This window comes from Pan troglodytes, chromosome 16, assembly GCF_028858775.2.
Source record: "Pan troglodytes isolate AG18354 chromosome 16, NHGRI_mPanTro3-v2.0_pri, whole genome shotgun sequence".
Taxonomy (NCBI): Eukaryota; Metazoa; Chordata; class Mammalia; order Primates; family Hominidae; genus Pan; species Pan troglodytes.
The window spans coordinates 56,473,632-56,501,077 of NC_072414.2; the positions used below are offsets into that span (position 1 = coordinate 56,473,632).

General features: G+C 42.6%; 1 protein-coding gene and 1 long non-coding RNA gene across 4 annotated transcripts in view; one reads left to right on the forward strand and one right to left on the reverse strand.

Annotated features, from left to right (window-relative positions):
* The window catches only part of LOC129137231 (uncharacterized), a 61,301-nt gene extending 39,231 nt beyond the window's left edge, over positions 1–22,070 (reverse strand). Inside the window, exon 1 of the long non-coding RNA XR_010151736.1 lies at positions 22,003–22,070. This is a non-coding gene — a long non-coding RNA (uncharacterized LOC129137231). The remainder of the gene's footprint in view (positions 1–22,002) is intronic.
* Positions 1–27,446, forward strand: part of ZNF609 (zinc finger protein 609) — a 223,990-nt gene that overhangs the window by 23,330 nt on the left and 173,214 nt on the right. For all 3 annotated transcript variants that reach the window (XM_510473.8, XM_063795114.1, XM_054667665.2), the window contains one exon: positions 15,236–16,109. In XM_510473.8, coding sequence (XP_510473.4) covers positions 15,363–16,109 — 747 coding nt within the window. In that variant the 5' untranslated portion in view covers positions 15,236–15,362. The remainder of the gene's footprint in view (positions 1–15,235; positions 16,110–27,446) is intronic.

Sequence of the window (27,446 nt, forward strand, 5' to 3'; positions counted from 1 at the left end):
CCTCCAAAGACCATCTTGATGATAAGTTCTATGTGGAAGAGTTTAGTGACATTCATCTTATTTGACATTTTAATAAATGTTTCACATAAGTGAAATATTGAGATTTTCCTATGACATTAAACTCTTCCAGGTAGTTAGGTCCCCAAATTGTTGAGATTATGCTTCAGGAATATCTTGACTGAGGTGAAAAGTAAATGAGCTTCAGTGTGGATAAGAATTGCATTTAAAAAGAGGGAGAAAGTCTAAACTACTTTCTTAGGATGTGTAATTTTTAGCTAACAATTGCAGCCCCCAGTAGAAATTAAGAATCTTGGCCGGGCACAGTGGCTCACGCCTGTAATCCCAGCACTTTGGGAGGCAGAGGTGGGCAGATCACGAGGTCAGGAGTTCCGGGCCAGCCTGGCCAACATGGTGAAACCCGGTCTCTACTAAAAATACAAAAATTAGCTGGGCGTGGTGGCGCGTGCCTGTAATCTCAGCTGTTCGGGAGGCTGAGGCAGGAGAATCGTTTGAACCTGGGAGGTGGAGGTTGCAGTGAGCCAAGATTGCGCCATTGCACTCCAGCCTGGGCAACAGGGTGAGACTCTGTCTCAAAAAAAAAAAAAAAAAAAGCTGGATGCGGTGGCTTATGCCTGTAATCCCAGCACTTTGGGAGGCCGAGGCGGGCGGATCATGAGGTCATGAGATCGAGACCATCCTGGCCAACATGGTGAAACCCCATCTCTACTAAAAATACAAAAATTAGCTGGGCATGGTGGCGCTTGCCTGTAGTCCCAGCTATTCAGGAGGCTGAGGCAGGAGAACCGCTTGAACCCGGGAGGCGGAGGTTGCAGTGAGCCGAGATTGCGCCACTGCACTCCAGCCTGGGCGACAGCGAGACTCCGTCTCAAAAAAAAAGTGAAAGAAACTAGGAATCTTGGTAAGATATTCCTCGAAAAATTAACTTAGTGTACTGCCACGGAAATGCTGGGCATCATTAGGAAGAGAATCAGTACCAAATAAACAAAGATAAAAATAAACTTCCATCTGTGTAAAACCAAGGTTTGTTTATATTTGTGATACTGTGTATTCTGTTGACCCTGAAGAAGTATTTATCAAAGCTGATGACCAAAGAAGGTGAAGGCTTTAATGAATACATGCAAAGAAAAAAAAATTCAGCTTTTAAAGACAAAGGGAATATAATGTCAAGTGATGAAAAGAACATATAGACTTGATCACCAGTTCTTAGGATCCTGTATTAGATATGGAACACTCAGGTTAGAAGTGATTTTAGCTTAATGATTGGGCTACTCTTATAAATAGTAAATAAATAAAATGTGTTTAACGGCGGTAGAAATTTAAAAATGGAAGATAAAGTGTTTGCATGTTTTTTAAATTACACTTTTTATTTTGAGATATTTATAGAGTCTTACGCAGTTGTAAGAATAATGCAGTGGGGTTGGGTGCAGTGGCTCATGCCTATAACCCCGACACTTTGGGAGGTTGAGGTGGGAGGATCACTTAAGCCCAAAAGTTCAAGACCAGCCTGGGCAACATAGTGAGACCCTGTCTACAAAATTTTTTTTTTTTAATTCACTGGGCATGGTCATGCACCTCTGTAGTCCCAGCTATTCTGGAAGCTGAGAGGATTGCTTGAGCCCAGGAGGTGGAAACTGTAGTGGGCCATGATAGCGCTACTGTACTCTAGCCTGGCAAAACAGCAAGCCTGTCTCAAAAAATAGCAATAATAATGCAGAGGGATCCTTTGTACCCTTTACCTAGTTTCCTCCAGTGGTAACATCTTGCTAAAGTACAATATCATAATTTTGACATTGATATAAGCCATCTATCTTGTTCAGACCTCCCCATTTTACTCATAATCACTTTTGTATATATGTGTTTTCAGTTCTGTGCAGACTTAATCACATGTAGAGTCATACTATTTTCACCACCACAGTCAAGATACAGACAGCTCCATCACCACAAATGTCCCTCATGTTGTCCTTTTATAGCCACACCCACATCCTTTCTACTGTCCCCTTCTCCCATTTCCCACAATAAGATTTGATAAATTATTGGATTGGTACATTATATAATAACCTGTTAAGGGAATACAGGAGTATTTGAGGAAGTATATCCTTGACTTTTCCTAAAATTATTTAAAGTTTATTTTATCGGCCAGGCACGTTGTCTCACACCTGTAATCCCAGCACTTTGGAAGGCCAAGGCAGGCGGATCACCTGAGGTCAGGAGTTCGAGACAAGCCTACCCAACATAGGGAAACCTCGTCTCTACTAAAAATACAAAAATTAGCCGAGTGTGGCGACGTGCGCCTGTAGTCCCGGCTATTCAGGAGACTGAGGTAGGAGAATCACTTGAACCCGGGAGGTGGAGGTTTCAGTGAGCTGAGATCGTGCCACTGCACTCCAGCCCAGGTGACAGAGTGAGACTCTGTCTCCAAAAAAAAAAAAAAAAAAAAATTGTTTTGTCTATCCAAATAATAGATAAATTATTTTTGGTTTCCTATGAACTTTGTATTAAAAGTCAAATAGTGGGGCAGCTTTTTTTTTCAAGACACAGTCTTGCTCTGTCACCCAGGCCAGAGTGCAGTGGCATGATCTCAGGTCAATGTAGCCTCTACTTCCCGGGTTCAAGTGATTCTCATGCCTCAGCCTCCTGAGTAGCTGGGACTATAGGCATGTGTCACCATGCGATGCTAATTTTTTGTATTTTTAGTAGAGGCAGGTTTTGCCATTTGGCCAAGCTGACCTGAAGTAATCTGTCCGCCTTGGCCTCCCAAGTGCTGGCATTACAGGTGTGAGCCACTACGCCTGGCCTTTACTCCCATTTTTCTAAATAATAATGTGTTCTCTTACTGCCCTTCTCTTCTTATCGAATCATCCCAATATAGTTATGTCACAATTTTTGGTTAGGTCGATATTCTTTATTTATTGTGCTGAGTAAATAATGTTTATTATTGAGCCATTTGATATACTACTATTACATTTTTGGTGCAACTTTTTCACCCCAGGATTTAATATCATTACTTAATTTTTTTTGATTTGTTGTTATATCCCTATTTCTGATTAATTTTTTTCAGACTCTCCAACAGATCTATAAATCTCATAGTCAAACATCAAGTAATCTGTAAGTTAGTTTCTTACTGTCTCCCTCCATCCCTCCCATCCTGTTATCTCTCTAAATAGCCTAATCTGTGGTGATTAATGGCATGATTCCCTTTACATATAATACTACTTTAGGATCAGGACTATGTTATAGCAAGACAATTCTCTTGTTCATAGGTATTTATTTTACTTTTTTAAAAAGTATAATATGTATGTAGTAAAGTACAGTAAGTGCACGAATCTTGTGCACAACTCAGTTTTTCCATGTGTATACAGCTATGTAACCACTATCCAGTTCAAGATATAGAACATTTATTTCCAGCACCCTGCAAGATTCCCTCGTGTTTCTTCCCAGTTGGTATCCCTCTCCCCAAGCATGACCACTTTTCATGACTGCTTTTTTCACCTTTGATTCACAGGTGTTTTTTTGTTGTTGTTTGTTTTTTGTTTTAATTTTTTTTTTTTTTTTTTTTTTTTTTTTTTTTTGAGACGGAGTCTTGCTCTGTCGCCCCGGCTGGAGTGCGGTGGCACAATCTCGGCTCACTGCAACCTCCGCCTCCTGGGTTTAAGTGATTCTTCTGCCTCAGCCTCCTGAGTAGCTGGAACTACAAGCGAGCGCCACCACGCCCAGCTAAATTTTTTTGTATTTTTAGTAGAGATGGGGTTTCACCATATTGGCCAGGCTGGTCTTGAACTCCTGACCTTGTGATCCGCCCACCTTGGCCTCCCAAAGTGCTGGGATTACAGGCGTGAACCACCGCGCCCAGCCGATTCATAGGTGTTTTAAGTGTGACACTTGGATGGTTTAAGTCTGATAGAACTTTTACATTTATTATACATTTAAATATATACCTGGGGGCTCTCAGGAGTTTGTGGACTAGTCCTTTTTTGGGAAGCAACTATGCATGAATGAGACTGTTGCAAGGCTAAGCTAATACGCAGAAATGGTTAGGAATTTTAAGAAATATGGAAGCTGCTTTGTTTTCTAACCTTTCCCTTAGATTCTTAATGAATCTGAATTCTTTTTTCTGGAGAAAGGAATCCACACTCTGATCTAGTAGATTTGACAGCTGACTGCTAATTGAGAGAGTTTATAACTAGTGACAAATCAAGGTGAAGTAAGAATGGAGAGGAGAAATGCCAGCGGGGCATTGATATGATTCTGCTCATTGAGGAAAACAGTGTTCATTCACTCATTTGTTGACCAAAATGCTTAATGAAGGTGGACTGTAAACCAAACACTGGTTCTTCAATGGTGAGCACAAGAGAGACAGCCTCTGCCCTCAGGGTGGGTGCTTGCAGTGTAGTGCAGGAAACAAATGTGACATCCTTGAAGCAAAATGGTGGCAGTTGTGGCCATACCTCATGGCTGGAGAGGTAGTGTTAGGTATCTTTAAGGATATTTATGTGAATCCCACCCTTTTTTATGGCTAGTCTAACATTATTTATATTTTTTGATAAGAGAAGTTTTCTTTGTCCCCTCAGATTTACTCTAGGGCTTCTTGTAGAATAGATCTGGGAAGGGAGAGATAAGGTCTAGAATATAAAAAATGAAGGCAATTCCTTGTCTGTTCTGAAAAATGCTAAATGTTTTTTCCTTTCCCTGAGACTATGAATTTGTCCATGTTTAGAGATGAAGAACTAGGCGTGATGTAATTCCAGCACTTTGGGAGGCCAAGGTGAGAGGATCTCTTGAACGCACGAGTTTGAGACCAGTCTGGGTGACAAAGAGAGACTTTGTTTCTACAAAAAAAAAAAAAAAAAGAAAGAAAGAAACAATTAGCCGGGTATGGTGGTGGTGCATGCCTGTGGTCCCAGCTACATGGGAGACTGAAGCAGGAGGAGGATCCCTTGAACCCAGGAGGTCAAGACTGCAGTGAGCTTGTGTTTGTTTGCACCACTGTATTCCCACCTGGGTGGCAGAGTGAGACCCTGTCTCAAAATAAAAAAAAAGGAAAATTAATGATTTTACACAACAGTTCTGTGTGCAAGCCTAGATTTGTTTTTTTTTGTTTTTTTGTTTTTCTTTTGAGACGGAGTCTCACTCTCTCGCCCAGGATGGAGTGCAGTGGCGCGATCTCGGCTCACTGCAACCTCCGCCCTCCAAGTTCAAGCAATTCTCCTGCCTCAGCCTCCTGAGTAGCTGGGATTACAGGCACCTGCCACCGCGCCCGGCTAATTTTTTTTTAGTAGAGACAGGGTTTTACCATCTTGGCCAGGCTGGTCTTGAACTCCTGACCTCGTGATCCACCCGCCTCGGCCTCCCAAAGTGCTGGAATTACAGGCATGAGCCACTGTGCCTGGCACAAGCCTAGTTTTTTAGATGTTTTGAATGCTACCATCTCCATTATTCACTTTTTTTTTTTTTTTTTTTTAGACGGAGTCTTGCTCTGTCACCCAGGCTGGAGTGCAGTGGCGTGATCTCAGCTCACTGCAACTTCTGCCTCCTGGATTCAAGCGATTCTCCTGCCTCAGCCTCCCATGTAGCTGGGATTACAGGCACCCGCCACCATGCATGGCTAATTTTTGTATTTTTAGTAAAGACAGTTTCCCCATGTTGGCTTGGCTGGTCTTGAACTCCTGACCTCAGGTGATCTGCCCGCCTCGGCCTCCCAAAGTGCTGGGATTACAGGCATGAGTCACCATGCCCAGCCACTTTTTTTCTAACAATTTGACATCACCACCTCCTTAGCACAAAAAGTTTATCTCTGGGGCTAAGAACTTCTAAAGAGCTACATAGCCATCCAATTATGAGGGGAAGAGGCATGGCAGAGCTTATTTTTAAATTTTTATTTACTTGTTTGAGACAGCACCTCACTCTGTCACCCAGGCGGGAGTGCAGTGGCATGATCACAGCTCACTGCAGCCTCAACCTCTTGGGCTCAGCAGATAATCCCATCTCAGCCTACCAAGTAATTGAGACTACAGGCATTTGCCACCATATCTGGCTAATTTTTTATTTTTATTTTTGTAGAGACAGGGTCCCATTATGTTGCCCAGGCTGGTCTCAAACTCCTGGGCTCGAGTAATCCTCCCGCCTCAGTCTCCCAAAGTACTGGGAGTACAAAGGCATAAGCCACTGCACCCGGCCAGTAGTTTTTTTTTTTTTTTTCTTCGAGACGGAGTTTTGCTCCCGTTGCCCAGGCTGGAGTGCAATGGCACTGTCTCGGCTCACTGCAACCTCCACCTCCCGGGTTCAAGTGATTCTCCAGCCTCAGCCTCCCTAGTAGCTGGGATTACAGGCATGCGTCACCACACCTGGCTAGTTTTTGTATTTTTAGTAGAGACAGGGTTTCTCCATGTTGGTCAGGCTGGTCTCGAACTCCCGACCTCAGGTGATCCATCCACCTTGGCCTCCCAAAGTGCTGGGATTACAGGCATGAGCCACCGTGCCCGGCCCCCAGCTAGTAGTTTTTTTTAATTGTTTACCTCAGATAATCTGCCTCTGCTTTTTGGCCTAGCTATACACAGGATTTAGTAAGGGTTTTCTATGTGGATCACTTTCACCAAATGAATCTCTAAAGGGTCAGGACTGAATTATTTACATATTCAGGATACCATTTAGCCTATTGTGAGATACATGCTGGCACAGAGCAGTAGTGACAAACAACAAGGATCTAAACTTGAGCCCAGTTGAATTGCTATGTGCTGATGGAAGAGTCAGTTGCTTATGTGAAATGAAACAGGTCAAGCCTTGTAATCTTTGTTGGAGAATAGCAGCCTTTGAGGACTATAAAACTATTGATGAGTTGCAGCATATAAAGACTCAGGGACTAAGAGATGCTGCTGTTTTGCTCTCCTGTCCTTAGGTGACACATGGTCAGATAAGCCCTGTTGAATTGGATCTGTCTTCTCAAATTGGCTGTTTTAATCTGTTCTTTATCTAATCTCCATTGGAGATATAAGCTGAAAGCTATGGTACTTGAGGAAATGACACAGTTCCTTTGTTACAGTAATTAATGTAATAAATTAAGGGAGAGGCCCAAAGGGAAGGTGATTGTTTCTCATTAGAGCCCTAGGTGGAAATTCATTTGATTAGCAAGCTCCCATGAAGTGTGGCAGGTGGAGAGGGAGATGCCTGTTTTTATAGTTGGGTAAGCTGAGAGTCACTGAGGATGGTTTACATGTTGTAGTAACCATACTGAAGCTGGCTAAGTATGAATTGATTTCAGGGCAACATCTAGAATTCAGGGAAGATGGTATAATACGGTTACCTTCTCAGCAACTTTGTTGTATCCCATTAGTTTATTGACAGTTCCCTGAGACATCAAATCCTGTAAACCTCACACAGTTTATATTCAAAGACAGTTTATATTGTCAGTGGGATCAACAACCTTGTGGGTTAGAACAACTGGCAAAAGAGGTAGTACAGATGTTAAAACCATGAGTTTTGCCGGGTGTGGTGGCTCACGCCTGTAATCCCAGCACTTTGGGAGGCTGAGGTGGGCAGATCACTAGGTCAGGAGTTTGAGGCCAGCTTGGCCAACGTGGTGAAACCCCGTCCCTCTCAAAAATAAAAAAATTAGCCGAGTATGGTGGCGCCCCTCCAATCCCAGCTACTCGGGAGGCTGAGGCAGAAGAATCGCTTGAACCCAGGAGGTGGAGGTTGCAGTGAGCTGAGATTGTGCCGTTGCACTCTAGCCTGGGCGACAGAGCAAGATTCCGTCTCAAAAATAAATAAATAAAACCATGAGTCTTGAGATTGGTACCTTGTCCCTGAGGGATTTCTGAAGCAAGATGGAGTCTGTCAGTCGCTACAGTATATGGCTTTAGGGGCCACATCTAGCCAGGCGTGGTGGCTCATGCCTGTAATCCTAGCACTTTAGAAGGCCAACACAGGCAGATCACCTGAGATCAGGAGTTCGAGACCAGCATGGCCAACATGGCGAAACCCCATCTCTACTAAAAGTACAAAAAATTAGCCAGGAGTGGTGGCACATGCCTGTAATCCCAGCTACTTGGGAGGCTGAGGCAGGAGAATTGCTTGAAGCCAGGAGGTGGAGGTTGCAGTGAGCCGAGATCACGCCACTGCACTCCAGCCTGGGTGACAGAGTGAGACTCTGTCTCAAAGAAAAGAAGGGAAAAAAAAGCCACATGTGAAGGTAGGCATAGCCTAAAAGGAAAACCCTAATCACTGAGTTCATGGAAGAAGAAAAGATTGCCATTTCCTTTCATAGAACTCAAATGGGTATTGGTACAACCTGTAATTTAATTTGTAAAAAAAATTTTTTTTAACATTTTCCTTTATTTTTCTTAATACTTTAGATGCCTTGTGAAAGGTAGAACCATGAAACAGTTCTCCCTAAGTTCAGACACTAGAACCTTATAAGAGTAGTTGGGTCATATATTTTCGAGTTGTCTTCTTTTTATTTTTATTTTTTAAATAAATAGAGATGGAGTCTCGCTGTGTTGCCCAGGCTGGTCTAGAACTCCTGGGCTCAAGTGATCCTCTCACCTCGGCCTCCCAAAGTGCTGGGATTACAGTCGTGACGTGCTGTACCCAGCTTTGACTTGTCTTACATTTTTCAGATTTATATCCTCCTGATATGCTTAGAATGTGATAGACTCTTCCTCCATCTTATAATGAGAAAATACTTAATGAAGCAGCTTAGCTAGTGTCAATGGAAATTTGAGTCCAGAAATCACATCTCCTGACTCAGAGTTCATTGTTCTTTTTACTACACCATGCTGCCCTCCTCGAATTGAGTATAGCATTTTTTCTTTGGCATGCAGCTTTTGGAGGGGAATACCTAGCTAGACAGCCCTAATATCCATATTTTGTGTGTGACCCGTGTGGTCTCAAGCAGATTATAATTCATATATAACTGTCACATGCTCAGGCCAAAGCCTATAAGAGGATTGATCCAAAATCCATAAGAAAAAGAGAGGACAGATAAATTTACAGTAGAACAGTATTAGACAATTTACTGCTTATACTGGATTATCTGTGGGTAGTTACCAATTAAAGGAATTGGCTCTTTGAAGCCTTCTTGGATGGATACAGAGATCTCTCTGGGGTGAAAGAGAAATGTAGTGTTTCTTGTTATGTTTGGATATGAGTGGGGTCCAGTTGCTGTTTTTGCCCTCTGAGCTGGGACAGAAACCTCACATGAAAACTCTTTTTCATTCTTACCCTTGTCGAAGGAGAGGCCTTGTTCATTCCTGAGGTAGAAGAGTTGTATGGTCTCTGACATAAGTCCTTAAAATTGCAATTAATGACCTGAAATGTATGATTTACAATGTACAAGCCTGTGGGCTGGGAGTCAAAGAGATGGATGTTGTTATGATATGTTTTTTAAGCAGGAGTGCTTTGGGTAAATACAGGGTATGGAAAGTGATTGTCATGACCTATCTTGGTCCCTTAAACATATCCATGTAGCAAGGAATTTCTTAATGATCAGGTGTAGGAACAAAACACAGATAGTACTGACAACTCATGGTGGACAAGTGATTCCAGAGGCTGTTGAGTTGCAGTCCTAAAGAAGGAAGTGGAGTACACTTAGGCAGAAGGAGAGAAAAGAAAGGAAAATAATCACAGAAACTTGTGCAAGTTGTTAAATGCCTTGTGGTCTCTGTAAGATATTGGTTCTCCTGATTCCGCACTTTCTCTGCCATGAAAGCAAGAGGTCAGTGCTTTTCGTTTCCCACTAGCATGTTGGTTACCCCAACTCTTGGGGTTAAACATCTCTGCAATGACCTGTCAAAGAGTTGATTATTAGCTGCATAAAGCCAGGGATGCTGTAGGGAGCAGATGGGAAGTGGTTTGGCTGCTGCAGCCAGGCTGATTGAAGAATCCTTGGCAATTTTACAGTGTATCTTTGGAAATGTACCACCAAAGTTACTATGAAGCTTGCTGGGTTTGGAAACCTAGATTTCTGAAAAGTCACCTGGTTGAAAAGTAGTACTTACGAAAACTTTTCACTCTCAAAAATAGGAATATAGGGACTTTCTAAAAGAACATCAGGACCACCAAAGATCAGTCCTTGGGATATGTTTTCTTTGCATCCTGGTCATTCAGAAATTTTGGAGTAGCTTTCTAGTAGGGAAAGCACTTTTTGATGGGTATATTAATAGAATTATAAATTTGAAAAAGGCCTTAGGCATGTCTAGACTAACCCTACCACACACAGGAGAATCTTTTATGTATTTGCTTCACAAGTGATTATGCTTTTTCTGCTTAAATACTTTCAGTAAAATAGACATTAAACATTGTGGGTCATTGTTGGGAATCAGGATATTAAATTTTTTCCTGAGTCAAATATCTGTCTTTCTGTAACTTCTACTCACTGACTCTCTTTCTACCCTCAGAGTCACAGAGTTACTTTCTTCCACACTGCACACATCATATACATATATATATATATATGTTTTTGTTTTTTCTTTTTGAGACAGAGTCTTACTCTGTCACCTATGCTGGAGTGCAATGGTGCAATCTCAGCTCACTGCCTCCCAGCCATTATCCTACCTCAGCCTCCCAAGTAGCTGGGATTACAGGCTCCCGCTACCATGCCTGGCTAATTTTTTGTATTTTTAGTACAGACGGGGTTTCATCATGTTGGCCAGGCTGGTCTTAAACTCTGACCTCAGGTAATCCACCCGTCTAGGCCTCCCAAAGTGCTGGGAGAACAGGCATGAGCCACCTTGCCTGGCACCATCATATATTTGAAGCTAACAGCCTGTCTTCCTTCAGTGTTCTCCTTTCCAGACTAAAGAATCCCAGTTTCTAAGGTCTTTCCTCTTAAGAAATGGCTTCCCAGTCTTGTACCATACTGTGCTCTGTAGTACATCCTTTCAGTTTATTAATATCACACTTAAGATGTGGAATCTGGAAATGAGCATAGATCATCAGATGTTCTTTTCGCCTCCAGCTACCGTTTCAGAAAAAGTACAATTTTTAAAAAGTGTAATGGCAGTATCACTTGCTTACTAGAAAAAATCCCAAAAAACAAAACAATTTGCCATGGCATATGGAATTGGAACAAGAGGAATTTGAAAAAATATCAGCTTTATAACTTACGGTTCGTCTTTCCTTATTGTTAAGGCTTTTTGAGGTACATTATCAAAGTACTGGTTTTCCCTCACATATTATTCAGGGATAATTGTTAATATCTGAATTGAGTTTTCAGCTTGCAAAGTGCAGTTGATATTTGTATTTATAGGAATTATTTAAATTTATGCTACATTGAACTGATTTTAGTATTTCAGGTAGTTTTTTTTGTTTGCTGGTTGATTTTTTTCAGATGGCATCTCGCTCTGTCGCCCAGTCTAGAGTATAGTGGCACAATCTTGGCTCACTGCAACCTCTGCCTCCCAGGTTCAAGCAATTCTCCTGCCTCAGCCTCCCAAGTAGCTGAGATTATAAGATGTACTGTCACACCCGGTTAATTTTTGTATTTTTGTATTTTTAGTAGAGAAAGGGTTTTGTCATGCTGGCTAGGCTGATCTCAAACTCCTGACCCTCAAGCGATCCACCCACCTGGGCCTCCAGGTGGAGGCCCAGAAGTGCTGGGATTATAGGCCTGAGCCACTGTGCCCTGCTTTCTTTATGAATTTTAATTGATACTGCATTTTTTGTTTCCTTGTATCTTTTTTTTTTAGTGTTAAATCCTTTTGTCCTTTCAACTAAGTTACACATTTTCATTTTAACCTGTTATCTTTTTTTTTTTTTTTTGAGACACAATTTCATTCTGTCACCCAGACTGGAGTGCAGTGGCGTGATCTTGGCTCACTGCAACTTCTGCTTCCCAGATTCAAGTGATTCTCATGCCTCAGCCTCCCAAGTAAGTGGGATTACAGGCACATGCCACCACACCCAGCTAATTTTTGTATTATTAGTAGAGATGAGGTTTCACCATGTTGGCCAGGCTGGTCTTGAACTCCTGACCTCAAGTGATCCTCCTGCCTCTGCCTCCCAAAGTGCTGGGATTACAGGCATGAGCCTGTGCCTGGCCTCTGTTATCTTTTTAATGCTCTCTTCCTTACTGGCATACTTTGTTTATCATGCATCCTGCAGCAGGGCAGGCAGTACAGTAGACTGAGAACTGTCAGAAGCTCTCAGTGAGCACTAACATTTTTCTGTTTCATACGCTTTCCTTACTCCTCCAGAGTCTCTCTTCCGTTACCATTCTATTTTCTAGAGGAAGGTCTTTTGAAACTAAGGAACGTTTTATTGTTTTTCTAGGGATAAAACAAGGTGGGGTTGTTTTAATGGTTAAATTACATACTGGGGATAGTGAGTAACCCTTAGATTAATGTAGGTTACACTCTAAGCCTAGCCACAATTGCAAAGATTAGAGAACTAAAAAATTATGATTTGGGGAAGAACTGTGCTTTAATAATTCTCTATCATGGAAATTCAGTTGGCATCTCCTTTCCTAGAGATGCCCTCTGCCCCTCATAATAGAAAAATTATTTTCAGTACCATGTTCCATTGCCTTACTCACTGTCTTACTTGCTGCTGTATTTTCAGCACCTAGTTTAGTGCCTGGCACGTTGAAGGCAATAAATAAAAGATTTTCTAACAAATGAATAGGTATCTACTATGCTATTTCATGGAGGCCAAGTCTTCTTGTGTAGTGTTGAGAATTCCAAACAGCTTACTAATTTCTTCAGAATCCTAGATCATTTTCAGAGTATCATTTCTTTTTTTCTTTCTTTTTTTTTTTTTGAGACAGCGTCTCGCTCTGTCACCCAGGCTGGAGTGAAGTGGCACAATCTCAGGTCACTGCAGTCTCGACCTCCCAGGCTCAAGCCATCCTCCCACCTTTCAGCTCCCTGAGTAGCGGGGGCTACAAGCATTACCATCATACCCGGCTAATTTTTGTATTTTTTATAGAGACAGGGTTTTGCCATGTTGCCCAGACTGGTCTCAAACTCCTGGGCTCAAGTGATTCTCCCGCCTTGGCCTCCCAAAGTGCTGGGATTACAGGCATGAGCCACCATGCCTGGCCTAGAGTTATCATTTCATAAGAGATTATGTTTCCTTTACCTTGTGAGTAACTTTTTTCATAGTTTGTACATCATATCATCCACCCCCACTTTTTGCTCATCTCTTATAAAGTAGGATCTATGTAGACTTGGCATTTACTAATAAATAGTGGTTGGTTGCTGTTAACACTAAGATCTCCACTTGGGTAATGGATATATTTTCTTCCCACATCTACAGCTAAATGGCAGATAAATGTGCACACCTCTCCCTCTTAAATTCCTGTTGCTAGCAGGCATTCACCTGGCTCCCCTCCTTTGCTCTTCTACTGTGACATCTTTTCTTGCCCCTTACACCCTAGTTCTTTGACATTGCTCTGAGGGAATAGGTAAAAAAGCACAATTTGTCTTGTCTGTGTCCTATCTGTGGCATTTACAGATCTCTACAAAGTTAGAGATCCACTTTGCAGAATTCACTGTGACACTACTGGCTTGTTCTTTCTACTCAATTATCTTATAAAAATTACTTTTTGGCTGGACACGGTGGCTCATACCTGTAATCCCAACACTTTGGGAGGTCGAGGCAGGCAGATCACATGAGGTCCAGGAGGTTGAGACCAGCCTGGCCAACATGGTGAAACCCCGTCTCTACTAAGAATACAAGTTAGTCAGTCATTGTGGTGCACGCCTGTAATCCCAGCCTCTCGGGAGGCTGAGGTGGGAGAATTGCTTGAACCCGGGAGGCAGAGGTTGCAGTGAGCCGAGATCACGCCCCTGCACTTGAGCCTGGGCAACAGAACAAGGCTCTGACTTAAAAAAAAAAAATTTTTTTTTTTAATGGATAGAGAAAGATGGTGGACAGAGGAATTAAGCAAGAACAGAACTCTTTGGCTTTATCATAAAATAATACTGGATGGTATATGTTGACTGCCAGGTTTTCTAGATGGCACACTCCTCAAGTCTTGTTAGTCAGGAGATAGTGGAGACAGAGTCTTACTCTGTCACCCAGGCTGGAGTGCAGTGGTGTGATTTCAGCTCACTACAACTTCTGCCTCCCAGGTTCAAGTGATTCTTCTGCCTCAGCCTCCCGAGTAGCTGGGATTACAGGTGCCTGACACCACATCCGGCTGATTTTTGTATTTTTAGTAGAGACGGGGTTTCACCACATTGGCCAGGCTGATCTTGAACTCCTGACCTCAGGTGATTAGCCTGCCTCTGCCTCCCAAAGTGCTGGGATTACATATGTGAGCCACTGCACCTGGCCATAAATTGCACTTTTAATACCCCATCACCACCACCCCCTTTTGTAGCCAATCTCTGTTTCCTATGGTGTGAGGCCTGGTGTTTGTCAATACAGTGCCATCAGTATTACATGAGAAAGTGAAGAGTTATTCTACATCCTGGTGTTAGGATTTTTAGTAGTGTCCAGTTTTTCATAGAGTAAACATTTTTCTTTATTTGTGTGTCTTCCTATTTTAGTGGGAAGTGGGAAAGGCCACTTTGAATCCTGCTATTGAGATAATAATTTGAAACCTGGAGTTTTAGAAGGCTGTTTCAGCTTCTCTGAACTTAAGCTGATTGGTTGAGTCCCCTCTGAGATTGTCTCCTCTAGTTCAAGTCTTAGCCCCCTGTCCTGAAGTTGCATTTTCCCCAGTTCTGCTTGTTTTTCTCTTTCATTCTTAACCATAAGACTTTTCCTTCCCAATAGTAGGAGGAATCTATACTATTTGTACTAGAGATAGACCCTGTTAGAGAGTTTTTAAAGCTTTTGCTAGATCATGTTCTGCGTCTCTGATAATGTAAGAAAAAGCAAGGAGAAATGGGGGTATAAGTAAAGTTGTGCTAGAGCTTGCATCTGTGTTATGCCAGGACCTGTATTGATTGAGGAAGGGTTGCCAGCTGACAGTGGTAGTAGAAATAGGTCTCTTAGGAGTGGGAAATTAACTCTAGAGGACTCCTAGTTAAGACTTACCATGGAATCTCTGGGCAATTGGAAATACTGTACTTTCCCCTAGGGAGATGGAGTGGGAATTGATTTTTCCTTAGGTCCAATGTAACTTGGTTAGAAATACAGTTGAACCTGTTTGTCATGTCTGTTGTGATATGATAGCCCCATAGGAAGGGTCTGTTTTTGTGTGGGAGTTTATTTCAGGCGTCTCTTGCCTGTATTGTTTCTTTTAACAGCTTTTTAAATTTTCTTTTTCCAGCAATGATGTTGTCCACTGGGCATGTACTGACCAATGTGGCAGGTCTGAGAACATAGCTGAAGCTGAAAATAGGAAAGCTGGGGGCAAGGAAGAGCCTTGAATCTTGAGGTGGGACGTTGACTCTAAGATGTCCTTGAGCAGTGGAGCCTCCGGAGGGAAAGGAGTGGATGCAAACCCGGTTGAGACATACGACAGTGGGGATGAATGGGACATTGGAGTAGGGAATCTCATCATTGACCTGGACGCCGATCTGGAAAAGGACCAGCAGAAACTGGAAATGTCAGGCTCAAAGGAGGTGGGGATACCGGCTCCCAATGCTGTGGCCACACTACCAGACAACATCAAGTTTGTGACCCCAGTGCCAGGTCCTCAAGGGAAGGAAGGCAAATCAAAATCCAAAAGGAATAAGAGTGGCAAAGACACTAGCAAACCCACTCCAGGGACTTCCCTGTTCACTCCAAGTGAGGGGGCAGCTAGCAAGAAAGAGGTGCAGGGGCGCTCAGGAGATGGTGCCAATGCTGGAGGCCTGGTTGCTGCTATTGCTCCCAAGGGCTCAGAGAAGGCGGCTAAGGCATCCCGCAGTGTAGCCGGTTCCAAAAAGGAGAAGGAGAACAGCTCATCTAAGAGCAAGAAGGAGAGAAGCGAAGGAGTGGGGACTTGTTCAGAAAAGGATCCTGGGGTCCTCCAGCCAGTTCCCTTGGGAGGACGGGGTGGTCAGTATGATGGAAGTGCAGGGGTGGATACAGGAGCTGTGGAGCCACTTGGGAGTATAGCTATTGAGCCTGGGGCAGCGCTCAATCCTTTGGGAACTAAACCGGAGCCAGAGGAAGGGGAGAATGAGTGTCGCCCGCTAAAGAAAGTCAAGTCTGAAAAGGTAAGAGGTGGCCAGATATGGCTGCCCACTGACTGCCAGTCAGAACTGCCCTGGACTAACTGCCAAATACTATGTGTACTCTGTGGGAGGCTCATTAGTGTGTGGGTAATGACCAATTACAAGGTCAGAGCAGCTGGTAATGATAATGTGGTTTTCTTCCAAATTAGAGGATTCCCCTACAGACTCATTTACAGCAGGCCTGGACATTTTGGAACAGGATATTTGTTGTTGGGGGCAGCTACTTTGTAGAATGAACTTTCTGTAGTCTGAGTTGAGACCTTCCCACCTTGTCTTTGCCCACCTCAGACACTTGTTGGTAGAGATTGGCATCAGACCTTTATTTGTTTCCCAGCTTGACTGGCATTTCATCATCAGACTCATAATAGTTGATAAACAATACGCCTTTGGTGATAATGTAGATTGAGTACGGTTCTTGATGTTCTTGATGGGATAAATGGTGCTGTTGGGTCTCTGGCAGAACAAAGGGCTAAATTTCATGGCATATCTACGAAGTGTTCTATTGCCAGCTACCAAAGAGCAAAGGGGCACATTTTGGGGGCAAGAGGTACTCATTGTACTTTGAGGTACTTAGATCTTATGAGTTATTGTTGTGGTTATGACAGTTTGGCCTAGGAAGAGATTGGCCATTAGAGGTGTAGCTTCATGCCAGGTATCTCCCACAACTATTAGGAATCAAAGTCTCCTCGTGGTTTAATAGCTGCCAACAGTGTAATGATACCTTGCCTTCTGCTTGACTTGGAAGGACAGGTGCCTGCAGCCCCAGGAGGGGTTAGAACTGAGTCCCTCCTCTGGGAAGATGATCTTAGTTCATGCTTTAGGAAATGGAACTTGCAGGGCTGGAGGAGAATGGGTGTGAGTCTAGGGTCAGCTCAGGCAGCATTAAACTTCAGCAGCTTATTCCTGCAAAACAGTGGCCTTGTGGTGAGCTGTTCATTGGCTCTTGATTTTCTGCTCTGTGCTTTCAGCTGATCCCAGCAGATGCAGTATAAATTGATTTCTCTGTAATTAGATCAGCTGCAGCAGGGAATACCTATTTCCATATGTAAGTGTTAATAAATAAAGGCTGGATGTGTATGTTTGGGTGGTGGTGCCCTCTTAGTGCCTGTATTCCAGTGGTAGCCCATGCTTTCTTTGCTGTCGGTATTTTGGTCTTTGCCTCTGGCACATCTGTAGCTCTTAGCAACATCTGGGCTTCTCCAGTAGCAGGTCTGTGAGTTTCTTCCACTAATAATACAGTGGCTCATTCCCTTTTACCAGTGGCAGCTGCCAGAGAGGCTGCCTGTGTTTAGGTGGCAGATGCTATAGTCCACTTCAGCAGAGTCAGGTTCCAGCTGGTTACTAGCTTGGCTCATCCTGTGCTGGCTGTGATTTGCTATTTTCTCTCGGGTACAGATGGATAATACTGTTTTAAAGAGGCTTAGGAGTACTAGCAGTTGTTGCTTCTGTTCCAGGCCCATTAGACTGTTCCCTACATCTGGCTTCAAGAAACTCTTGCCATATATCCATATTCATAATCATTATTCTTCCTGTGCTAAAAAGTACTTCTGAGGATGACCTTCATTCTCCTATCTAAATTTTAGAGTACTTATGTTGCAACCTTCTAAGCCCAGTGGTAGTCTGTGGATGAAAGGATTAATATTGCTTAGCTTTATGTTGGATTTAAGTGTAAATGTCCATGATTGTCTCTAACAGAGAAGCAAATGGAACCCATTTTCTCACATAGAGGTGCAGGGACTGATTGGGTGGCTGCCCTTCAGATTATAATTGGGCTGAAAGATGCAGTATGTTCAGCTAAGAATACATCTTGGTGCCAGGGAGTTTTGTCCCTTAATAATGTTGCTTTGCCATATAAGCTTTGCCTCCCAGGGAGACTGTGAGAATGGGGCAGCAGAATGAGAAAGAAAAGGGAAAGAGACTGTGCTTCAGTTTTTGAAAGATAGAGAAAATTGCTGGCAATTACTTTTAGAAGCAGAAAATTTGCTATACAGTTTCATGTAACCATAAGCAAGAACCTGCTTTCTCAATTCCTTCTCCTGTTCCCTCAACCCTTTTGGACAGTCTGGTCCTGGGGGTGCCTTTCCATATTACCTTTGGCTATTGAAATAAATAATTATTTAAATAAATGTTTGGAAGTTGCTAGGAGATTAAAACATGCTGTGCAGGGAGAGAACATTTCTGGACTGGGAGGAGCAGAAGAGGCAAGTTAAAGGAAAGGAAGTTAGGAACCATGCAGAGGAGCGGTTTTTGAGAAACAACAATCTCCGGTTTGGGGCATAATAGGTGCTCAGTGAGTATTTGATGATTAGTACTATAATTTATAAGCAAAGTCTTTGAAAACTTCTTTAAAATTTTCTCTCTGAGAAATGGGCTTGCCTGTGGTTTGGGACGTTTCTATGTAGGGATAACCAACAGAACCAAAATAGCAAAACAGATGTTTTGATATAATCTAAGAATTGCATCCTCTCAACTGGGAACTGTCATGAAGAGGAAGAACTCATAAAATTTGGGAAGTTTCTTGACTGAAGTCTGTGGTGCAGAGTAGCAGTGTTGACTACTAGCCAATGAGGAAGATTTGAATATTGAAATTACTGGCTGGGCCTGGTGACTCATGCCTGTAATCCCAGCACTTTGGGAGGCCTAGGTGGGCAGATTGCTTAAGCTCAGGAGTTTGAGACCAGCCTAGGCAACATGGTGAAACCCTGTCTCTACAAAAACTATAAAAATTAGCCGGGCATTGGTGGTGTGCACCCGTAATCCCAGCTACTGGGGAGGCTGAGGTGGAAGGATAGCTTGAGCCTGCGAGGTGGAGGTTGCATTGAGCTGAGACGGCACCACTGGACTCCAGCCTAGGCAATAGAGCCAGACCTTGTCTCAAAAAAAAAAAAAAGAGAGAAAGAGAGAAATTATCTATCTCATGTTCTTCTTTGTGAAGGTAGATATCTCAGGCTATGGCCTGGGAAATTTTCTGTCAGACAAGGATGTGGATTTCCCTTCATGGGATCCCACTTTTGCTCGACCATACCTTCCTCTGACAGAGTGAGCTCTGTGCTGTTTCCCAGAGTTCTAGGAGAGACCAGAGATGGCTCTTAGCAACTGCTGCTGCTCTGAATTGTTATTGAACACTTCTGCCTCATACTTCCTGCCAGCTGAAGAGATGGGGGAGGGAATGTTGAGGAATAAACAAGACAGAGCCTTCCGGCTCTTGCCTGTTCCCTTGCCTTTAGTTTGATTGATGGATTGTTAAGTTAGGGATGGAAGGGGAGGTAGGGAGGAGGGCAGGCGCCTGTCTGAGTGTCCTGAGCTTAGTGCTTACGTCGCCACTCTGACAGGCAAGAAAAAAGGAATTTACAAACCACAGATGGCAATGATCTATCTGTGCTGACTTTGTCAGGGCTTATGACCAGGAGTTTAAGGTGAGACTCCTTCTTTTCCCCCAAATCATATAAAATAGCCAAGTAGGCTCTAGTAGTTAAAGAAAGGATCTAGAAGTTTCTAACCAGAAGCTCCCCCTCACATGTCTTTAGCTGCTGCTTTTGATCTTGCAAGGTAGGAACACTGCACTTTGCTTTTCCCGTGTTTGAATGTCAGCTTCTGCTGCTTTCAGAATGCTGCATATATTTACCACTTCCCCCATTAGTTTAGGATACAAAGAAAACCATAAAGTGTGCTCTTTGCTCTTTCAACTTCTGATCATGCATGCTATCATATCCTGTGTTCTTAAGAGCATCTTCCTTTGCCGTTGGTTTTGTATTCCTGCCCTAATTTGTGCCTTCTAGCTCAGTTCTCTTGTATTGTAGTCCCTCATTGCCTAACCAAGGTCAGGTCTCTTTTATTCCTTCTGATCCAAGGCTTTCTTAACGCCTTCTTCCACTAGCTGTTATTTCTCAGCTATTGATGGCAGAGCAGTCAGCTTTGCTTCCTGAAACCAAATGCCCTCAAGATTTTCCTTCATGGAAAACATTAAAAAGAAGTTGATATTTATGTGGGACAGAGTTGCATTCTGTAACTACAAGCTTAATTTATTTTTTCATTCAGAAACTCTGTTTTCCTTCTAGGTGTTGTAATTCAAGGCAGTCCCAGAGAAAGATTATCTTGTCCAATTTCCTCATTTTATAGCAGAAACTAAGACCAGTGAAGTCCTGTGACTTGCTCAGCATCTCACAGGTAGTCACTGGCAAAGCCAGATTTGTAGACACCAAATTCTTATGGCATGTTGTTACTCTGGGATTCTTAACAAATCTTTAACTGTCAGGAAGGATTCTCAATTTTCCCACTTTATTTGTTATTTTCTTAGTATTATTATTTTCGAGATGGAGACTCACTCTGTCACCCAGGCTGGAGTGCAGTGGCACGATCTCGGCTCATTGCAGCCTCTGCCTCTGATTCAAGCGATTCTCCTGCCTTAGCTCCCCGAGTAGCTGGGATTACAAGTGCATACCACCATGCCTGGCTAGTTTTTTGTTTTTTTTTTAATTTTAGTAAGGATAGGGGTTCACCATGTTGGCCAGGCTGGTCTCAAATTCCTGACTTCAAGTGATCCACCTGCTTCGGCCTCCCAGAGTGCTGAGATTACAGGCATGAGCCACCACACCCAGCCTATTTGCTTATTTTTAAGGCAGGGTCTCGCTATGTTGCCAATGCTGATCTTGAACTCCTGGGCTTATGCACTTCTGCCTTGGCCTCACTTATGCACTTCTGCCTTGGCCTCACTTATGCACTTCTGCCTTGGCCTCGCAAGTAGCTGGGACTACAAGTGTGTGCCACCACACCGAGCCATTTTTTCAATGTAAAGACTACCTTGAAACATTAGATGGAAATGCTTACATACTCCAAAATTGCTTTTACCCCAAAACTGCTTTCACTTGTTTTTCACAGTGACTTTAACTTTGTAGACACTCAATAAACAAAGGATCTTTGGGTTTAGGATTTTAGGTAAGGTAATGAATGATGTTTGCAAAGAATAACCATTACAGCTGGCACTGAACCTATCCTGTTATTTATAAAGAAGGAAAGTTACTTTAAAACTGCTACTTTGAGCTTGACTACTTATGATATATGTGTGTGTGTTCTGGAATATTTCATCCAGCCAAACTTTCATTGTAATAATTGAGGAATAGTTCTTTCTTTACTTGGCAATTGCAGGTAAGAAAAAAACCCTGTTCTAGTGCTTCTTCCTTGGACACATCACTAATAGGCAGACCTTCAAATGTATTGTGGATATTACTAAGTATTTTGTAGAGAAGATATACTGTTGGCTAATTGTTATCACTTTTCATTCAGTCAGTACATTAATTGAATGCATTTTAGATACTAGGTTTTCTACTTGGTATTGGGTATACACTGGTAAATAAAACAGAGATGGTCTCTGCTTTTTGAGGAGCTTACAGTTTACCATCTACAGCAGAGTTCCTAAAAGTGTGTCCCATAAAACCATGTACATCACCAGAGTATCAAAAATGCACATTCTTGGACCCTACCCTAGATATGCCGAATAAGTTTTTGGGGTAAGGGCCCAGAAATCTGTACTTCCAGAAGTCTCTCCAGATAATTGCTATATACATCAAAGTTTGAGAACCTTTGTGAATTTTCCTTTCAAGGTAAGTATTCGGGGCCACTTCTCATTTAAAACACCAGCCTTCTAAACTTGAATTTCACATCAACTCTTATGTATAATTTAGTGGCTAAAAGCGTAAACTCTAGCCAGGCCTCCTGGCTTGAGCCTGGGAGGTTGAGGCTGCAGTAGTGAGCTGTGATCGCACTAGTGCACTCCAGCCTGGGCAACAGAGTGAGACTCCGTCTCAAAAAAATAATAATAATAAATTTTTTAAAAAGTGTGAACTCTGGAGCCAGACTACCTGGCTTTGTTTCCTACCTTTGCACTTATTTACTGAGTGATCTTGACCAAGTTTCTTAATTGTTCTTCCTCAGTTTTCTTATCTGCAAAATGAGAGAAATAGCACCTATATAAGTTCGTATTTATTTATTTATTTATGAGAGGGAGTCTCACTCTGCCGCCCAGGCTGGAGTGCAGTGGTGCAGTCTCTGCTCATTGCAACCTCTGCCTTAACCTCCAGAGTAGCTGGGATTACAGGCATGCACCACCATGCCTGGCTAATTTTTGTATTTTTAGTAGAGACAGGGTTTCGTTGTGTTGGCCAGGCTGGTGTCGAGCTCCTGGGCTCAAGTGATCCACCCGCCTTGGCATCCCAAAGTGCTGGGATTACAGGCATGAGCCGTCACACCCAGCCTTTAAGTTTGTCTTTAGGCCGGGCGCGGTGGCTCACGCCTATAATCCCAGCACTTTGGGAGGCCAAGGCAGGTGGATCACCTGAGGTCGGGAGTTCGAGACCAGCCTGACCAACATGGAGAAACCCTGTCTCTACTAAAAATACAAAATTAGCCGGGCGTGGTGGTGCATGCTTGTAGTCCCAGCTACTCAGGAGGCTGAGGCAGGAGAATCACTTGAACCCGGGAGGCAGAGGTTGCAGTGAGCTGAGATTGCGCTGTTGCACTCCAGCCTGGGCAACAAGAGCAAAACTCTGTCTCAAGACAAAAAAAAAAGTTTGTCTTTAGATTAAGTTAGCTAATTCATATAAAACACTTAGTGCCTGGCACTTAGGAAGCATTCAATAAATATTAGAAAAAAGAAAAATACAGTTTGAGTGGAAATTGGTCTTAGTCTGTCCTAGGCAATAATGCACTGAAATACAACAACATTCCACTTTACAGGAATCCCAGTATGAATAGATATACATGTTAGCTAAGACTTTTAGCACTATGGTCTGAAGAAGTTCCAAATCTAGGCTGGGAAATTTTCATGGTGGTGATGTGTTCTAAAGCCCCTGATAATTATAGTTGGAGGTGGGGGGAAGACCAAAAATTAGCTTAGGGCGTATTGAAGTGGCCGGTTGAATTTCAGACTTCATATGAATCGAGCTTCTTTTCTGGCCATATCCCTGGCATGGGGTTGGGTATGTTGGATAGATGTTACTGTGGTTTTGCCGGAATATGCAATCTCACGGACACTGGAGTAGTGCTAAGTGTTTTTGTTTCTACACAAGACTGCATGGAAAAAATCTAAGTCTTAGCCCTTAATCTTCCTCCCCCAGTGTGAACTTGTATTTTTGCCATTTGGGTATAAGAGCTTTTACCAGCAGAGCTCATCCAGGGAGGCAGCAGGGCTTGGGCTTTCAGGCTGGAGGTGGCAGTAACATACACAGCTGAGATCCTGCCACTGCTGGCTGTCTGAGCCCTCTCTCTGTGGTTTTCACTCTTCAAGCCATGCTTGAGTAACCCGCCTCCAGAGCTGCTGACAGGGCTGTGTTCAGAGGCCCTGGAAATTACACTGTTCATTTCCTTATCATCCCCTGACCTGCAGTGCAGAGCCTTCTGGTGCAGGAACAAGGCAGAAAAAATCCAGACGGCTCCCAGCCAGCATGTGTCAAGAGCTACAAAGAAGGAAATTGGACTTGCTCACTTAAAAACCATGGGGTTAGGCTTTGATTTTCAGTTCCTGTGGAGAGTTATTTGTGTGTATGAGCATGTTCTATCTCTGTGTATATGTATAGAATGAGTCTGTGCGTGGCAAAGCTGTGGAGGAGGACCATTTGAAATAGAGAGCAGAGGGAAGATGGCTTTTCTCTTCACTTAATTTCCCAGTTGTGCCATTGGGGTGGGCCTGGAACCATTAGCATCAGGAAGGTGCCAGACCATATTAATATTTTAAAATATATTTCTCTCGGTACAGTTTAGTCATGGTTCAGAGCACCCACAGAATAACCTTTCCTGGCTGACCGAGGAGACATTTTTAACAAATCCTATTCCCTAAAGTCATTCATCCTAGATGACATTGACATAGTCAATATTTAAGCTGCCTAAGAAAGTGTAGACTTTGGGTCAGTCCTGGGTAAGAGCAATAGCTCTTTTGAGATGAAGGATAGTGTGATAAAAGAGAGACCTTTGTGATAGCTAAGGTGAACTAAGGAGGAATTTGGAGCATTTTGAGATTTTCTGTTCACAGGGCAAAGTTCTATTATATTTTAAGAGCCCATCCTTGTTTTGGGGGTTGGTATTACAAAGCAGTCTACTTTTCTTTTGGCATCTGTTGCTCAAGGAGGCCCAAAGGAAGGACTTCAGGCTGAAGTAAAACGTGAGCAGTAAGAAGTTCTTAGCAAAGTTTATAAATATTCTGTCCTTTATTTTCCTTTTTCTGGATTTCATGTGCCTTCATGTTAGTGGTGCCATTGAAGCCTTTGTGAAGTGGGGAGAAAAAAAATAAATCTTGAAGCTGTCAGACCCTGGAGGTGTTTTAAACCCTAAGTGTCTGTCTTGTTGAAAGTACTCTGTAGAGAAGTGTCTTCACATAAGGTGATAGCTAAGGTGAGAGGGGATTACTTCCTTTTCCCTTCATATAAATTAGTGGGCCCTGTATCAGCAGCATCTGAGAATTTGATAAAAATTTGGATCTCAGACCTCCTCCCAGGCCCTAAAGTTAGAAACTCTAGGCTTGAGACCCAGCAAATTTTTTTTTTTTTTTTTTTTTTTTTTTTTTTTGAGACAGGGTCTCACTTTGTTGTCCAGGCTGGAATACAGTGGCACAATCAAGGCTCACTGCAGCCTCAACCTCCCATGCTCAAGTGATTCTCCTACCTCACTTCCTACCTCCCCTGTAGCTAGGACTACAGGTGTGTGCCATCACACCCAACTAATTTTTAAATTTTTTTAGAGACGGGGTCTTACTATGTTGTTCAGGCTAGTCTTGAACTCCTAACTTCAAGCGATCCTCCTGCCTTGGCCTCCCAAAGTATTGGGATTACAGGTGTAAGCCCCTGTGCCCAGCTGAGACCCAACAATTTGCGTTTTAACATTAGCTGTCCTGTTGATTGTGATACACACTAAAGTTTGATATCTACTATTGTAGAGCACCCTTCCCTCTTAATAGTGAAATTGAAATTACCAAAAACTTTAAAATGTAACACTGGGCAGTAGGTATGATTTTTTTCTTTTAAAAATATCCTTATATATCTTTAACTCTGTGAACAAACTGATAGGAACCTAAAATTGAAATGAATATCTAAGGGCTTAGGACTTTCAGAGCAGAAGAGCAGAAAAGATATTCAAAAAAGACCCACTTTTCTCATCTGAATGGAGGAAGTAAATAATAGTACTGACCTCATAGGGTTATTGTGAGGATTAAATGAGATGAAAAGATGTTAAGCATTCAGCACAGTGCCTAGCATTACAGTAAGTAACCAACAAATGTTAGCTGTTGCTGATGTTACTGTTCTTAGCTTTGAGGTGCAAGGTCATTGTGAAATTAAGGAGAAAGGATATCCTTAGAGACTTTGAAGAATTAATCCCCTGAAGGCTTTGGAAAACAATGAATTTATGATAGCTAATATTCCAGCTCCTACTGATTTCCAAGAAGGCTTCAGGGAGAGATTGATTCAGAGCATTTGGAGGCATTGAAGTTTGGGGTTTTGTTGTTTGATTGGTCAGTTTGGAAGTGTTTGTTGGACTTCTTTTGGCAGAGGGCTGATCTCAGGTTGAGAACCATGGCTTTTGTTTATTCTCCATTAAGGTCAGTTTCTTTGGTATATAACCAGCTTCTTCTGAATTATTTTCCTAAGAATTGAAATGAAGATAACATGATTGTTTTCATACAGGAAGTTTCTTTCCTCTCTCTGCTAATCCTTGTAAGGTACAGACTAGTATTTTGAAGGGATTAGCAGAGGTAGCCAGAACAGTCAAGAGAAGAATGAGGATTGAAGTACTGTAGTCCCCCCAACCTTATCCTTGTTTTTGCTCTCTGTGATTTCAGTTACCCTCAGACAACCAAGATGTGAAAATATTAAATGGAAAATTCCAGAGATAAATAAATCACTAAGTTTTAAACACTACATTATTCACCCCATTTCATCTCATCCCATAGGCATTTTATCATCTCACATCATCACAAAGAGGGTGAGTACAGTACAATATTTTGATAGAGAGAAAGAAAAAGACACCATATTCACATAACTTTCATCACAACACATTGTTATAATTTTTTTTTTTTTTAAACAGACAGGGTCTCCCTCTGTTGTCTAGGCTGCAGTGCAGTAGTATGATCACAGCTCAGTGCAGCCTCAAACTCCTGGCCTCAAGTGGTCTTCCTGCCTCAGCCTCCCGAGTAGCAGGGACTGCAGGCATATATCACCACATCGGGCTAATTTTTAATTTTTTTTATACAGTTGGGATCTTGTTGGTTGTCCAGGCTGGTCTGAAACTCCTGGGCTCAAGTGATTCCCCCTGCCTCAGCCTCCCAAAGTGCTGGGATTACAGGTGTGAGTCACCATGCTCACAACCTGTGTCTTACTGCTCACACCTGCTCTTACTGTGTCTAATTTGTAAATTAAACTTTATCATAGGTACGTACGTAGAGGAAAAAACCTAGTATATGTAGGGTTTGATAATATCTGCCATTTCAGACATCTACTGGGGGTTTTTGAATGTATGTCTTGTGCTTAAAAGGAGGCTACTACTTTTTTGTGAGGAAATAAAAAAGACAGTTTTTAGATGTTTTGAGGTGGTCAGGTTTTACCCTAAAATGTTTGTTGTCCATTGGGATGTGACAATTTGACTGTGCACCTGTGAAATACTCTTAATTGCTTTTTAAATTTAAGACTGCTGGGTTACAGCCCTAGTGGCAAATACTAGATTATGTTTTGATGAGCCAGACCTGGGCATTAAATCCTTTCTTGGGCTCTGTTTTCATTTGGTAATGAGTTCTTTTTTATTTTTATATTTATCTTTTATTGTTTTATTTTACAAGTTTCCACATAGCATTGATTTTTTTTTTTTTTTGGTTCCTTCATTGTAAAAAGTTTTTATAAACTGGTACCTAACTCACCCAGCTCAGAGTTGATATTTCCTGGCTTATGTGTTGCTTTTTTTTTCTTTTTTGTTTCTTCAGAAGTCAGGTACTTAGTTCTGCACTGAATCAAACCTTAGTGAAAGACAACAGAGTGTTGTAGAAAGGAGGTATAGAGGCCAGGCTCGGTGGCTCACACCTGTAATCCCAGCACTTTGGAAGGCCGAGGCGGGTGGATCATCTGAGGTCAGGAGTTTGAAACCAGCCTGGCCAACATGGTGAAACTCCATCACTACTAAAAATACAAAAACTTAGCCAGGCATGGTGGCATGGTGGAGTGTGCCTGTAATCCCAGCTACTTGGGAGGTTGAGGCAGGAGAATTGCTTGAACCTGGAAGGAGGAGGTTGCAGTGAGCTGAGAACACGCCACTGCACTCCAGCCTGGGCAACAAGAGTGAAACTTT